The sequence below is a fragment of the Lontra canadensis genome, unplaced genomic scaffold, assembly GCF_010015895.1.
Source record: "Lontra canadensis isolate GAN:19392208 unplaced genomic scaffold, GSC_riverotter_1.0 scaffold36, whole genome shotgun sequence".
Classification (NCBI taxonomy): Eukaryota; Metazoa; Chordata; class Mammalia; order Carnivora; family Mustelidae; genus Lontra; species Lontra canadensis.
The window spans coordinates 4,919,210-4,934,227 of record NW_022631030.1 but is presented as its reverse complement, the minus strand read 5'-3'; the positions used below and the strand labels follow the sequence as shown (position 1 = coordinate 4,934,227).

The window sequence follows — 15,018 nt, the reverse complement described above, 5'->3', positions numbered from 1 at the left end:
CCCCAGCATGCCGTGGATGGCTGAAGGGGGGTGGGGAAGTCTCTTCCCTGGCGAGTCCTGCAGAGGACGTTTCTAGATACAGTCTTGTTCTGAGGCAGTGGCTCCCGCCCAACCCTGGGATCCCAAGGAAGCCAGAGGAGTTTCCTCCTCATCAGGGGTTCTTTCTTTCATCTGAAGGTGATTGGTGATGGAGTGAGGCACTACCTGTGGGTGGGTGAGGCCGCGGCACCTGCTGAATCAGGGGAGGCTTCTAGGAGGGGAACAGCTTTGAGATGCCTCATGAAAGAAGCTTGGGAAGAAGCTTGGGGTTGGCTGGTAGGTGGGCGTGGGAGAAAGGGACTCCATGGGGGGTGGCTGGGCCTGCCTTGTCTGAAGAGGCCGACTTGACCCCAGCTCCATCAGGACACGTCTCTGGAGGCCACACCTTCCAGCTCTTCTCACCTCCGACACCTGCAAGGGCTAGGGTAGGGGCCACAGCCAAATTCCAGCTGCACCTTGTGTAGGGAGAAGCATCGCAGCTGGAGGGCTTTAGGTGAGGCTGGAGGATGAACAGGGTAAGATGGGAGATGAGGGACGGAGGGGCTCATGGGATCCCTTCCTTTCAAGGCCTTTAGAAACGAAAATGTTCCTTTGCTGCCAGCCCCCTCTCCCAAGACACGGTGGTGGATCATCGGCTTCTGGGGGGTTCTTTGCCAGTTTGCACATGACACAGAGGCTTGGCAGGGTACTGGGAAATGTGTATTTTGGGTTTGGAGTTGCAGAGGGGTGGGCCCCGGGCCAGTAGGGTTGAGTGTACTTAGGTCCGTGGATGGGCACAAAGGGCAGAGCTGGAGTCTGGAGGAGCCTGGGGTAGGAGGCGATCACTTCCCATGGATGGTCCTCAGTGCCCATCCCAGACCTGACTACTCCGGCGGGTGGAAGTCCTTGCCTCTCGGGTTCAGCCCCCCCTGGGCTGATGGGCTTGGGGTACAGTGCGAGGGCTCCAGGGAGCCTGGGAAGGACGTTATTTCTTTGGTTGCTTCCCCTGAGGTCTTTTCAGCCCCTGGATTCTGGAGACCCCCAGAAGACTATACCATTCAGCAGACATATGCAGGAAGCAGTGACCCAAGGAAGGGAAGGGTCTGGGCTTCCTCCCTCTCCCCACCCCCAGGCTCAGCAGGATCCAAAAGCCAGTCCACCAGCCTTGACAGCAAATTGAGTCAAGTAAGTATCTGCTGAGTCAAGTCAAATACTGCCTCCGACTGGTGGACAGGGTGACTCCGGGCACAGGAAGGGAGCCCTGCTCAGCCTATTGGTAGGGACTGGCCTCTGTCAGCCTGTCCTGGACTTCTCTCCTCTGGGCAGCCTGAACCACTCTCACACAGAGGTCTCTCGTTCTCTGTTCACGCCAAATTCAAATGACTGACTCATTGGTCTGTTTTCTCACCGGACAGACTGTAAGCTTCCCAATGGCGAGGCCTGGGACTCATTCATGTCTGTGGGATCGGTCCCTGTTTAGCACCTGGCACGTGGAAGGAGGCTCAGGAAATCTGTGGGAATGGGTGAATCACGGACGGCGTTGTGTGGTCAGCTAAATGCCTCTAGCAGGACGGAGCTCAGAGCCAGGAGCCATTGCTGGGGGACCCGTGCCAGAGGAAAAGCCTCGTGGAAGAGATAAAATCAATCAGCTTTGGCTTCCGTCTCCTTGAAATCCCTTGAACCTGTCTTCCTCCCTCAGGACAATCGAGAGCGGCGCTGTAGGGCATCTGTCTTTCCGCCTTCCCTCCTGCTGTCGGTTTATCTCCCTCAATCAGCCACCAGTGCTCCGTGATGGGCGGGAGCCCGCTCACCCCGGCTTGGGAGCCCATAGTGTGGCTCTGTTTCCAGAACTCCTCGTGTTGGAAGCTTGGAAATGGCCAGGGTGGGAGAAATGGGCAAATGCTACAAACCAGTGCTTTTTCACTCTGGATGAGCCAGGGCTAAAATTTGTCAGTACCCTCACCTACCTACTACCTACCCACCTCCTTCCTTCCTCTTCCCGTCTCTTCCCTCTCTCCTTCCCACCCATCTTCCTTCTTCCCCTTTCTTTCAATGATCGTATCCAGTATGCCAACTGTCTCCTCCTCCCTCCCACCCCCCATCCATCCTCCATCCATCCATCCACAAATGTTTTCTGAGCATCTACTCTGTGTTGGCCTGTTCCCAAGGCTCAAAGTCTTTGCCCAGACTTCTGGAAGACAGGTGCACGGATTCTAAGGAATAGCAGAGACGCCCCTAGAGAAGGATCTCAGGCTCAGCCAGCCTCGCTGTGGATCCAGAACCAGAACCCTCTGGAGTTTCTCTCCTGCTCTTCATGCCCTCTCTTCTCTTCTCTATTCTTTTCTTTTTTCTTTTCTTTTCTTTTCTTTTCTTTTCTTTTCTTTTCTTTTCTTTTCTTTTCTTTTCTTTTCTTTTCTTTCCTTTCCTTTCCTTTCCTTTCCTTTTCTTTTCTTTTCCTTTCCTTTCCTCTTCTTTTCTTTTTTCTTTCTTTCTTGAGATTCCTTTTATTTATTTGAGAGAGATCATGAGAGCGAGCACAAGCAAGGTACAGGGAGAGGGAGAAGCAGGCTCCCCACTGAGCAGAGAACCTGATTCGGGGATCGATCCCAGGACCCTGAAATTGTGACCTGAGCTGAAAGCAGACTCTTAGCAGACTGAGCCTCGCAAGTACCCCACCCTCCCTTCCTTTTCATAGGCTGTTCTCATAGGAAGAGGGTGGAGGGGGCGTAGGGGAGACACTATCGGGGGAAGAGGGAGGGGCATCTCCCCACCCAACAGACCAGTATCTCTCTTGCTCTCCCTCTCCCTTCACACCTCAAGCAAGAGCCTATGGGAATTGGGCCTGCGTTTTAGAGAAAGGGTTCTCCACCCCAGAAGGCCCCACGAGTTCCTAGCCAACTTGCCAGTGTGTACAAACGAGGGGGGTGCTTAGTGGGGGTCTGGGGATACCACCACCGTGAAGACAGCTAGCTCTGCCTCCAGCACCTTTGACACCTCTTCTTAAAACTCTGGCTGCTCTGTGAAAAGCTTGTCTCTGCTCCTGCTTCCAGGGGCTGTTGTCACCAAAGGTTAGCGAGTTCAGCCTAAGGGGCAGGGATCCCAGAACTTGACCCAGATGGTAGGGGAGGAAGGGAAACTTCCCTCCACACAGCCCAGAGCCTGCCACCCCAGCTGGGCCCCATCCAGCCGTTTCCTCAATGGGGCCGTTGGCTCCCCAGGACCATGGCAGTGGGTTGAAGCCAGAGGCGATGAGGTGTCTTGGCAAGAGTGAGGGTTCGGTGTTCCTGCGGGGGTCAGAGGGTGAAAGCAGCTGGAGCGTTTTTTTCCTACTTTGCTCCCTGAGGTCTGTATGTATGTGATTGTCAAAGTCCAACAGCTGGCCTCTGAGGTGATCAGAGTGCTACACTTCACCGGTGGCCTGTTGGAGGGTGTCGCCTGTGGCCTGGCCCAGAGAGGGCAGGCGGATTTTCTCCTGAGTCACACAGCAAAACTGCTGCGGAGACAGAAGAGAGGTAAGTGTTTGGGCCCTGGGGCCTCCGCTGCCTGGCCTGACGCGGCCTGCATTCCCCTCATTACTGTTGCTCTGTCCTTTTGGTCCAAACAGGTTCTGACCTGCTCGGAAGGCAGTAACAGAAGGGCCAACAGATACCATATGATTTCACTCCTGCGTGGAATTTAGGAAACAAAACAGACCAGAGAAGGATAAACAAAAAAAAAAAAAGAGAGAGAGAGAGAGAAATCAAGAAACAGACACTTAACTACAGAGAACTGCCACTTCCCCAAAAACGGGCGTTGGGGGAGGGAAGGGGGGTGGGGGAAGGAGGGTACTTGCCGCGAGGAGCACAGGGTGTTAGACGGAGGCGTAGAATCACTAAATTCGACACCTGAAACGAATATCACACTGGACGTTAGCTAACTGGAATTAAAATAAAAAACGTAGCAAAAAAAATACTATTAAAAATATGAAAAAAATTTCAATTAAAAAAAAAAAAAAAGAAATGACCTAAGGGCCACATGCATCTCGTCAGGGCCGCTGGGCCAGACACGGCTTCTAGAAGTCCTTGACATTTGGGAGACTTCGTGACACCGTAGCTAAAGAAGGTACTTTGGCAGCTCAAAGGTCTCGGGTTCAAATCTCTGCCCCACCACCTGACTGAGGCCCTTGAGGGAGCTGCGTAGAGCTTCAGTTTTCTCGTTTATGAAATAGGGTAATTGAACAGGTTATGGGGGGGTGAAAGGAGCTCCTGTAGGTGACAGACCTAGGACAATGCCTGGAAGTTGGGCACTGCCCATCCTCCAATCCAAAGCCAACCAGACCCCCATTTCTCATTACTGGCCCAGGGTGGGAAATTTCTCCTCTGAAGTCTGGGCCCGCCAATTATAAGGCTATTTGGCTTGTGTGACCCAATTAATAGCCCTCTGTCCCGTGGGCCTCGGCAGACACCTCACCCTTCGCCCCAGGGGTCCTTTGGCTCAGCAAAGCCTGACCCCCCGTGAGGACAGAGGTCCCCCACTTCCTCAGGAGAAGGTGCGTCAGAAAGTAGGAGGCCGACTGGCTGCTGAGCTGTGGAAAATAATTAAACCAGGGGAGGAAAGAAAACCCACGTCCTTTAGAAATCAGGTTAGGTATGAGTGTGCAGGGCGTGGCCTCCTGTATAATTCGCCCGCCGCTGGCTCTGGGAGCCGCCGGCTCTCCCTGGCTGGCCCGTTGCGTCAGGCTCGGGCCTGCTGCCCCTCCTCTCTGCTCCTCCTCCTCCTCCTCCTTCCCCACCTCCTCCCCCGCCTCCTCCACCTCCCTCTCCTCCTCCTCCACCTCCTCCCCCTGCTCCCTATAGGTGTGTCCCTGGGCTCTGGCTACCTGGCCCACTCCCCGCGGAGACGCCATTCCGAGAGGTCACCCACCTGCGGCCCCAGCAAGTCCCAACACACGCCCGCCGAGTGACCGGCCATGGAAGCCTCAGATGCCTCCAGAAGCAATGGGGCCAGCCCGGAAGCCCGGGATGCCCGCAGCCCCCCAGGTCCCAACGGCACCCTGGAGAATGGGGCCAAGGCCGAAGGCCAAGATGCCAAGACCACCAACGGGCACGGCGGGGAGGCGGCCGAGGGCAAGAGCCTGGGCGGCGCCCCGAAACCAGGGGAGGGCAAGAGCTCCCTGTTCTCGGGGAACGAGTGGCGGCGGCCCATCATCCAGTTTGTGGAGTCCGTGGACGACAAGAGCTCCAGCTACTTCAGCATGGACTCTGGGGATGGCAAGAGGTCCCCCTATGCCGGGCTCCAGCTGGGGGCTGGCCGGAAGCCACCCCTCTCCTTTGCCGAGAAGGGGGAGCTGCGGAAGTCCATCTTCTCGGAGCCCCGAAAGCCCACGGTGTCCATCGTGGAGCCCGGGGAGGCCCGGCGGAACAGCTACCCCCGGGCTGACGGCAGCCTCCTCCTGCGCTCCAAGTCGGGCTCCGAGGAGGTCCTGTGTGACTCCTGCATCGGCAACAAGCAGAAGGCGGTCAAGTCCTGCCTGGTGTGCCAGGCCTCCTTCTGCGAGCTGCACCTCAAGCCCCACCTGGAGGGCGCCGCCTTCCGCGACCACCAGCTGCTCGAGCCCATCCGGGACTTCGAGGCTCGCAAGTGCCCTGTGCATGGCAAGACCATGGAGCTCTTCTGCCAGACGGACCAGACTTGCATCTGTTACCTCTGCATGTTCCAGGAGCACAAGAATCACAGCACCGTGACCGTGGAAGAGGCCAAGGCGGAGAAGGAGGTAACACTCGGGGGCATTTGTGCTCCTGGGGGCTTTGGGCCTCGAGTCTCCGCTGTCCCTGGCTCCTTTTGAATCCATCTGTCGGCCCTCTGCGCCCACAGGCTGGGGGTCAGAGGCAGTTTCCCTAAATCTCAGGAGACAGGGGCATTGCCTACATGAGCAAATGGAAGCTCGGGAATGACTGGGGGCTTGACCAAGGTCACAGGGGTAAGTTCAAGTCAGATCAGAGAATCCACCCGGGCTCAGCCCTGGGAGCTGGGCCTGGCCGCAGTGTTTCTTCTTGTTTATTTTTTATTTTAGGGAGAGAGAATTTGTGCCACCTGAGCAGGACTGACTGCTGGGGTAGGGGTCATGGGTGAGGACAAGGGAATTTGGGGGCCACTTAAATACTCTTTTGTTCCCCAGGCTTTAGAGTCTGCATTTGTAGGGCAAGGGCTCCTTGCTGCTTATGCGTTCCCACTCTCTCCCCGCCACCCCCACCCCCCCCCCCCCCCCCCCCCCCCGCCTCTCGACTTCCCTGAAGGCCTCCTCCGTCCCCTTCACTCACTGGCTCTGTGTGCTTCGTGTGTGTGGTCGCAGGGCCATGAGCCTATTGGTGTACCATGCGTTGGGAGGGCTGCAGTTTGCGTGTGGGGGGGATGGACGTGTGTGTGTGCGTGTTGCATGTGCGGATGGCTGTTTGGTGCATATGTTTGTATATGGGGTACGCAGTGCATTTGCACAACAGCTGTCTGTGTGATCGTGCCTGGATCTCCTTGGGGAGGAGCAGAGGCGTGGGGAGGCTTGTGAAAGGGCTGTACAGGGAGAGAGGGTGTTCTGGGCCAGAGGCTCAGCTGGGGTTGCTACCCTTTGCCCCACAGATGCTGAGCCTGCTGTCCCGCAGCAGCCACACAGCTGGCGGTCGTGGGCAGCCCCCCTCTGGGGTGACCATTCTGGTGTTCAGTGCAGGAGACCTGGCCTTCCTCGTCAGCTTCTCTCTACCCCTCTGAATAGGGCAGCCCAGGACCCCTCCCCATCCAGCCTTCCTGACCAATAGCTGGCTATTGACTCTTCCTGTACCCCTCGCCCACACCCCTAGGCAGAGGTGGGTTACAAATGGAAAAAGACTCAAAGATCCTTGTCAGGGGTCTTGTTTGGCTCTGGAAGGTGTTCCCGATTCTCTGGTGGCCTGACCCCAGCCTGGCTTCAAGCATCAGGCGAGGAGACAGTGACGGGGCCGGGCCATGGAACCCATCCTTCAGGAGCTTCCTTGGGAAACGGGAACAGAACCAAGGGGGCAGTCATCTTCATCTGGTATAACCCAAAAAGCTGCAGAGCCTCCGACTAGGTTCTGGGAGAGCCGACCGAGTTCCATGCCTGGTTTTTGCCTCTAGTTAGCCATCCAACCACGGACAAGTCCCTTTCCTTCTCTCAGTCCTGGTTTCCCAATGTGTGAACCCAACGTGTTGGACTACATTGGTGGTCTTCAAGTTCCCCCGTGGAGTCCCAGGATACTTGGGAATGTCAGGGATGAGGAGGGGGGCAGATTGGTGCCAAGTGGCTTCAGGTGCCCATTTCTACTGCAAGCAATATACATGCTTATTTGTCTGTTTGTGTCTGGAACCAGAGTATTGCTTAACCAAAGCCCAAGTGCCTCTGGAGGAGGGAAGAGTCTTGGGCAGCCCTCCGTGGAGGCACCGGGAACTTGGAGTTCACCTTCTGGTGCTTGGCTCTTGTCTTGAGACAGAGCCCTCGTCCTTGAGGGCTCACGATGTAGGTCAGGAGGCAGAGCTCGGAGGCACAAACAGGCCTGGGGAGCATCCGCCCAGTTACACAGAAGCAGCTGTCGATCAACATCAAATTGTAGCGGGTGGCAGGGCAGGCTGGGTGGAGTCCTAGCAGTCTCCCGGGTCTCCTCCTTCACCTTGAAGACAGGGACAGAGGTCCTGGGAGAGGGAGGGACCTGTCCAAGCTTGTGGAGGATGAGAAAGGAGTCCCCTAATTCTCTTCCAATATTTGAAAGCAACTGAGGGGAAGGGCACTGAGAAGGTGGGATTCAGAAAACGTGTGCTCTATCGGGGATTTCAGGGGAAAATGTCTGATCCACTGGAGTGACTTTAACAGTGGGAGCTAGACAGCGTGTGCATGTGTGTGTATGCCCCAGTGGTGTAAGGGTAGATGGGGAGTGGTGCGGGGCGGCCAGGAGATGGATTTGGAGCACAGCTGTTTGTCCATGCTTGGCTCTGCTGGAATGTCGGCCATGGGGAACATTGGCATAGAGCAGGGTTAGTGGGTTGACTGATGGAAGGGAATAAGCGTGTCAATCCTGGCATCCTTTGGAGGCATCCCCTACAGACCCAAACATCAGCCCACACAGGTTTTTGCAAGGAGCCCTGTCCAGAACCTGTTCAGCAGGTCAGATGGTGAAGGCCCTGGTGAGGTCATCTGGGACCAATCTTGAATGGTTGCATGAAGCTGCAGATGACAGTCAGGGCCTTGGGTGCTCATCTCCTGGGTTTCAGCTCTGCCTGTAACCTCTGAGCAGGGGCCGTATTGGAGCAAAGGCCACTTGGAGTGGAAGCATGACTATCCTTCCTCTGGTGGATCCAGGGTCAGAATGTTCCGGTTCCACTCCAAATGTTAGAAGGGGTCCCATCGATGTCCACTCTCCTGCCTCTGGACATTCCCCAGGCTGGATGTCTATATCCATCTCCATCCTTTTCTGTCTCTTGGCTCATCCTTCTGTCTATCCCAAGTCTTTCCTGCTGCATGGGGTCAGGATGGGTCCTGTCGGGGGCTGTGGGGGGCTCTTGCTCTGGGACAGTGTGGGTGAGAGAAGAGAGGGGTGACCTCCATGGATGCTGAAGGGGAAGCAGTTTATCTGGTAAGCTGTTCAGAGACAGGAGGCAGGGGAGGAAAGTGACGGGCAGGCAGCAGGAGACGCTCCAGTTTCTACAGAGCACCAACTGTTTACCTGTTACTCCTGACAACAGTGCCATAGCTGTGGGCTACCATACCTATTTTAGAGACGAGGACATAAGCCCTGAGACGCCAAGAGACTTCTCCTGGATCCCAGCACGGAGTGGCCAAGCCGGGATTCTGACTCTTCTTCTTCTTTTTAAAAACTTTATTTATTTGACAACAGAGATCACAAGTAGGCAGAGAGGCAGGCTGAGACAGAGGGGTAAGCAGGCTCCCCGTCGAGCAGAGAGCCCGATTCGGGGCCTGATCCCAGGACCCTGAGATCATGACCTGAGCCAAAGGCAGAGGCTTTAACCCACTGAGCCACCCAGGTGCCCCGGATTCTGACTCTTCTGATGGCTGTTTCCTCTGCACCATTTTACACTTTGTTTTCACAGGACGGCAGGCTCCCCTGGGGGGCGTGCGGTGGGCGGGGGAGTGGGACATCCTCAGATTGGAATCACCTAGAGAATCAAGACGCAGCTGCCTAGGCCTTTCCCCGGGAGGTTCTCATTCAGGGGCTTGGGGCCTGGGATCTGTATTTTTAAGTCTCCCTTGCCGATGGTAATGAATAGCCAGGTTGGGAATCAGGCATCGTGTCCAACGTTGCCAGGAAAAAATCAAGGCCTGGTAAAGGTGGGGTGACTTTCTCAAGGGCCCACCACCAGTCTGAGGACAGCCTGGGTACTAGTCTGTCTACCCGGTCTTGCTGGGTCCCTGTCCCGGCACCCGAGGAAGCAGAAGGGACTGTGAGCCCCCATCACGCAGACTAGTACTGGGCTATCTGACATCTGGGTGGAAATGGGGAAATCTCTCCAGCATTTCAGATTCTTATCCAGATAATTACCATTTGTCTGAGAGTACAAATTTGGCAATTAACTGCCTCATTTGGCAAATATCAGAGCCAACGGTCCATGCGGTTAAATCAAGCCCGAGGAAGATCACGGCCTCATCCCCCCCCTTTCCTGCAGGCCGTGCAGGTGACCCCTGTCTGGGTATGTGTTCAGGTGCATCTGCGGCCGAAGGCCCATCGGACTGGGTGCGACCCACCACTGTGCCCTCGGTCTACTCTCAGGGAATCCTCCACTCCCCCAAGGCCGGAAGGATTTGCAGGCAGGATGGCCTTCCCAGTGCCCATCCCAGGCAGCAGAGCAAGAGGCAACCAGACGAGTGTGGGAGAAGGGAACAAAGGAAGCATTTAGGGACAGGCCTGGGCAGGGTGGAGGGAAGGAACCCGGAGTGGGAGGAAGAGAGGAGGGAGGTATGCACGGCGATGGAGGGGTGGGGAGCTGAGGCCCCATCAGATATCAGGGGCTTTCCTCAAAATTCCAAGGGAGGAGGGAGAGAGAAAGAGAGAGAGCTGGGACCTCAGGGGGCGAGAAAGAGGGTGTGTGGGGGAGGAGGGAAGAGGGGTGACGAGGAAAGAAACAGGATGGCCAAACTATACCATCTGTGGGGTGGGGAGCCTAGGCAGGCTTAAGTTAGCAGAAGTGAAGGGAACGGACAACGTCCTGGAAGATTCGGAGACGAGCCTAGAGGTTAAGAGGCCACATGAGATCTGTATCCTGTTGTGACATCTTGGCCTTAATGGCTTTCCAGCTGTGAAAGCTCAGGCAAAGTTCCTAATCTTTTTTAGGCCTTAGTTTCTGCATCTGTAAAATGGGGCAGCGGCACTTGCAGATGAAAGAAGAAAATGGCTGGCACATAGTAGGTGCTCAGTCATACAATTAGTGTCCTCCTCCTCCTGGTTTTGGGGGAGAACCCAGTATCTTGGAGGCTTCCTGTGTTACGTTCTTTCCCACATCCCGCCTTTTCCAGCTTCGCGAAGTCCTGTTAGCAGGGAAGAGCTGTTGGGAGCCACACAGATGCCAGATACACCCCCAGGGGTCTCACCGCAAACCCTCCTCCCAGAGGGGACAAGGGACTGTTGTAACCACGCGGAGCTCCCACTCCAAGGCCCTTCCCCAGGGCCTGCCTTCCTGCAAGTCTGGTCTTGCGAGGCCCCCTCCCAGCCTGTGTCCGAATTCCCCAGTGCCCGACTCTCTCCTCCACCCCGTCTTCCACCCACTGCTGCAGACAGTGCGTCTCCGCTTTTGACCCTCCCCTCACAGGCTTCCAGATCAGCGGCCTCCCCTCCTCCCTCCTGTGTCACTGGCCAACACTCTGGCCCTCCTCACCACACCTCAGTCAGCCCTGCTGCCTGCTTCCCTCCTTTTCTTCTGCAGCATGGACCACCCCCCACACCCACCCCAGGGTCTGACTTCCTGGGCCCTTGCCCTGGGCTCTTCCTTGTTCTAATCCCCTTCCTTTGTACTCCCTCTTGGCCGGCAAATCTGTGCTTGTGAGGTGTGTGTGTGGCGGGGAGACGTCTCTCCTGCAGTCCCGACCCAGTCTCGTGTTCCCATGGCTTCCGGCAGGTGCCCCCAGTGCCTCTGCTCGCTCCACATGACTCCGCTGGCCTTAACCTTCTCTGGTTGTACCTTTTCCCACTGGCAAGGTCAGCCGACCCTCATCCCCTCCCCTCCTTCTGCTCTGTTCTCCCAAGTGTCCTCCAGGCCTCAGTTCCGCACAATACAGGCCTCTGGGCCCACACTTCTCCCTGCATCCTGGCAGCGTACACACTGTCCCCGGACGCCAATACCGAGGCACCTGCCGCCCTCACTGCTGAGCACCTCCAAGGCTTCCCCTGATCCTGCCTGCCCACCCCCCTTGCTCCCTTGGGCCCCACGGGCATGCTGGCCACTCGGCACCCTCTCTTCCAAGCCTGGTGGGAGGGAGAGCGTCCCACCCAGCTCCTAGCCCATGGAAGGTCCCCCACACTACGAGATGCTAGACCGCTGGCTGGGGCTTTCTCTGTGCCGGGTACTTTTTGAGAGCTTCCTTTCCTGCCTCCCAGCTCATCCCATGGCCTCAGTGGGGGGTGGGGGGCAGTCCTCTTACTACGTCCATGAAAGATAGAGCGCTGAGGCCCAGAGAAGTTAAGTCATTTGCAGAGACCATCTGCATGGAAATGGTCGTAACTGCATTCAGATGTTTAGACTCCCAGTCCCAAGCTCTGGGTGGGCTCCCTCCGGGATCCCCCATGCTCATTCATGGGAGGGCTGCCCTCTCCCCTCTGGGCAGGCCCCAGGGGGTGGGAGTGAATGTACTTTTGTTCTCTGCTTTCCTCTCCATCAGGTCTTGTTCTGGGGGTGATGAGGTAGGGGCGAGAAACCCAGGGGCCAATGCCCCTACTCCAGCCAGGTCAGGAGGGGTCAGCTGCAGTGGGATGGCTTCCAACTGTCCTCTTGACCTGGGGCTTCCCTTAGGAGCGCTCCTGGGATGGGCAAGGTGCCCGGCACAGACCATTGTCCAGCTGTTTGTTTCTTCCTTGTGGTTCAGATCCTTCCAGACCATAGGATCTGCCACCCGCTGTGTCTTGGGTTCTCTGTCCTCTACTCTCCGCCCTCCCAGCACTGTGTTTATCGGCACCTGACTTCTCCCCAGTTTTTTTCCAGAAACCAGGCCAAATCCCATCCTTACCTCCTTTCACTGCTTTCCTCCTGACAGTCATTTTCCATCTCTGGTGATGGCATTTTTCCATGTTGCCGGATTTGCAGCCCATTGCTGGTGGGCCAGATGCTTCCTGAGAACCTGGAGGGTTCTTGCCAGAAGAGCCCAGGACTTGGGCAGAAAGGGGGTGCGGGGTGGGATCAAGGGCTTTCTGTCCGGGACCTCTACAGTTCTTGGCCTGGGCCTTCCCTATCTTCTCCACCAGCTCCCTGATCCTCTGGGCACCCTTTCCAAGAAAGCCAAGGAAGCTCTCTCCACTCCCAATTCACTTCCCTGGTGTCTGGAGAGGGACCCCAATTAGCACCCCGCCAGCCTGGGGGAGTCCTCCAGAGGTGTGACCTGTCTGTACCCTGCGCAGGACTCTTTGCCAACGGAGCTCCCATTCCTAGTGGCTTGTGGCCTCCTCATCTTGACTTTTCTTGTGGGTTCCTCAAAGGGACAGCTGGAGAATGGTGTGGAACTCTGCTCAAAACCCAGAGTAGTGGGGAGACTGTGAGCGCCCTACGGCCTTGTGGGGTGGAGATCACCCACCAGTCTTTCCAAGCTGGAAGGGGCTTTGAGATCCCTGGCAGGGGCCCCCGCAGAACACAAAGGTGCCTCTTGGCTTGCCTGAATCAGCTTGGCCTTAGCTTCATGCCTCCCCTTTGTTGTAGCTGCTTTCCAGAGAAGGCATTTCCCCAACGGAAGGAAAATATTATCCATACTTTCCGTATCCATCAGAGCTCACTTCCCCATGCACCCCTCATCGGTCCTCTTAGCACCCCCACCCCCAGACCCCAGCAGCCTGCGTCCTCCCCTGAGCGGAGATCCCTGGAATCTGTCTTCTCGCTTCCTCCTTTCCCTGCCTCACTCACTGCCAGCTCCCCTCCCCCAGGGCCCCTGAACAGAAGTCCCCATCTTGCCCAAACTGCGGACTGCACTCCCTTTCCCATAAACAGGTTTATAGCTGTGCCTGTCCAGACGGAGTCCCTGCTGATTGCAGCCTGGGCTCCGGCTTTCAACACAGGCCCCACGTCATGGCATAGAAACGCTGCACACTGTCACTGCCACGGGACACTCCCTGGGCTGGGCTGGGCTGAGCTGGGCTGGGTCCCCTTTCTCCCCGAACCTTGAAGGAGGTAGGAGCTTCCTTCCCTCTCCCTAGTGTCCTCAGGTCCATTGAGAGGAGTGGGAACCCCATAAATAAACTAACCGTCCTGCTCAGTTTGGGTGGAGGGACCTGGCAGAAGGTTTAGTCCTTATAAAGACCTGGCTGGGATGGCCTAGCCCTGGAGGCCCGAGTTTACAGTGACACAGTGTTTGATCTGTTGCCAGATCCCTGGTGACAGGCGTGGGGCCTGGCCTATCCAAGGTCCCTGGGACTGTTTGCTGAAGACAGGCTGAAGGGCTAAGGAGTGAGCCTTCCCCAGGCTGGCTCCCTGCGTGGGCCCACTCCCTGATTCTCTGTTGCTCTCCCACCTCTCCCCGGACTTCTCCAACCCTGCCTCCTTCCCTGCAGACAGAGCTGTCACTACAAAAGGAACAGCTACAACTCAAGATCATCGAGATCGAAGATGAAGCTGAGAAGTGGCAGAAGGAGAAGGACCGCATCAAGGTGAGCCGCCCCCGGGCCTTGGCCTTGCTGTGGGCTCACCCCACCTGTCCTACCTGGGAGGAGACAGGCGTTCTCTCCTGCTCCAGGCCCCCCATTTATGCCCCACACTTACTTCTTCTGGGTTCTCCCACCCCTCTGACGTCCCCACCAATTCCCCTTCTAAGTCCAGGCCAGACATTCATGTGTGATCTCGCCATCCGCTAAGGCTCCCTCCCAGCAAATAAAGACCCTAGACTGACCTGTCTTCTGGTGTGTCCTCCAGTTGCTCTGTTGTCTACTCTGCCCAGCAGACCACCCAGCCACCAAGGGTGTGACGTTGTCCTTTCGCTGGGGCCAAGATGGCTGCCTGTGTGTCTGCCATGGTTTGAGTAATTGCAGACCACAATCTGAGATCGCTGACTCTTGAGCCTGGCTCCATCAATAACCTGTCCGTTCACTTTCTGAATGCTGTTTGGTGCTAGTTGAGGTTTACTGAGCACCACCTGACTCATGGGGGATCTTCTGGGTCCATGGAGCCACCCAAGGTTGGAATGATGGCCAAGTCAACCCACCCCTGGAAGGAGTCACAGATAAAGAAGAGTGGGCTGTGAATGAACCTGGCCATCTCTGTCCATAGATGGCATCCCTCAAAGATGCCTTTGAACGAGATCCTTAGTCAAACAGACTTTCTGGGTTGGGGCAGTGGAAATGCCCTGGCTCTGACTCTGGGCTGGGAATCTAAAGATACACCCCACTCAGGAGGTTTTTAAAATTCCCGAAACTCTCCTTCCTCTCTCCTCTCACTCTGGACCCAGAGCTTCACCACCAGTGAGAAGGCTATCCTGGAGCAAAACTTCCAGGACCTGGTGCGGGACCTGGAGAAGCAAAAGGAGGAAGTGAGGGCCGCATTGGAGCAGCGGGAGCAGGATGCCGTGGGTCAGGTGAAGGTGATCGTGGATGCTCTGGAAGAGAGGGCCAAGGTGCTGCACGAGGACAAGCAGACCAGGGAGCAGATGCAAACCATCAGTGACTCGGTGCTATTTCTGCAGGTACAAAGCAACTTCTCCACCATTTGATCCCTCAGTCCTTACATTCACTGTCCCAGAACCTCCATCTATCCATCCATCCATCCATCTACCATCCATCCATCCATCTACCATGATCCATCCATCCATCCATCCAT

General features: G+C 56.4%; 1 protein-coding gene across 3 annotated transcripts in view; it reads left to right on the top strand.

Moving 5' to 3' along the window:
• The first annotated feature begins 4,851 nt into the window (after nt 1–4,851).
• The window catches only part of TRIM29 (tripartite motif containing 29), a 24,845-nt gene continuing 14,678 nt past the window's right edge, over nt 4,852–15,018 (top strand). For 2 of the 3 annotated variants that reach the window (XM_032868737.1, XM_032868736.1), the window contains exons 1-3: nt 4,852–5,770; nt 13,761–13,856; nt 14,651–14,884. In XM_032868737.1, the coding sequence (XP_032724628.1) occupies nt 4,967–5,770; nt 13,761–13,856; nt 14,651–14,884 (1,134 nt within the window). In that variant the 5' untranslated portion in view covers nt 4,852–4,966. The remainder of the gene's footprint in view (nt 5,771–13,760; nt 13,857–14,650; nt 14,885–15,018) is intronic. The other variant, XM_032868739.1, reaches the window with a different exon arrangement.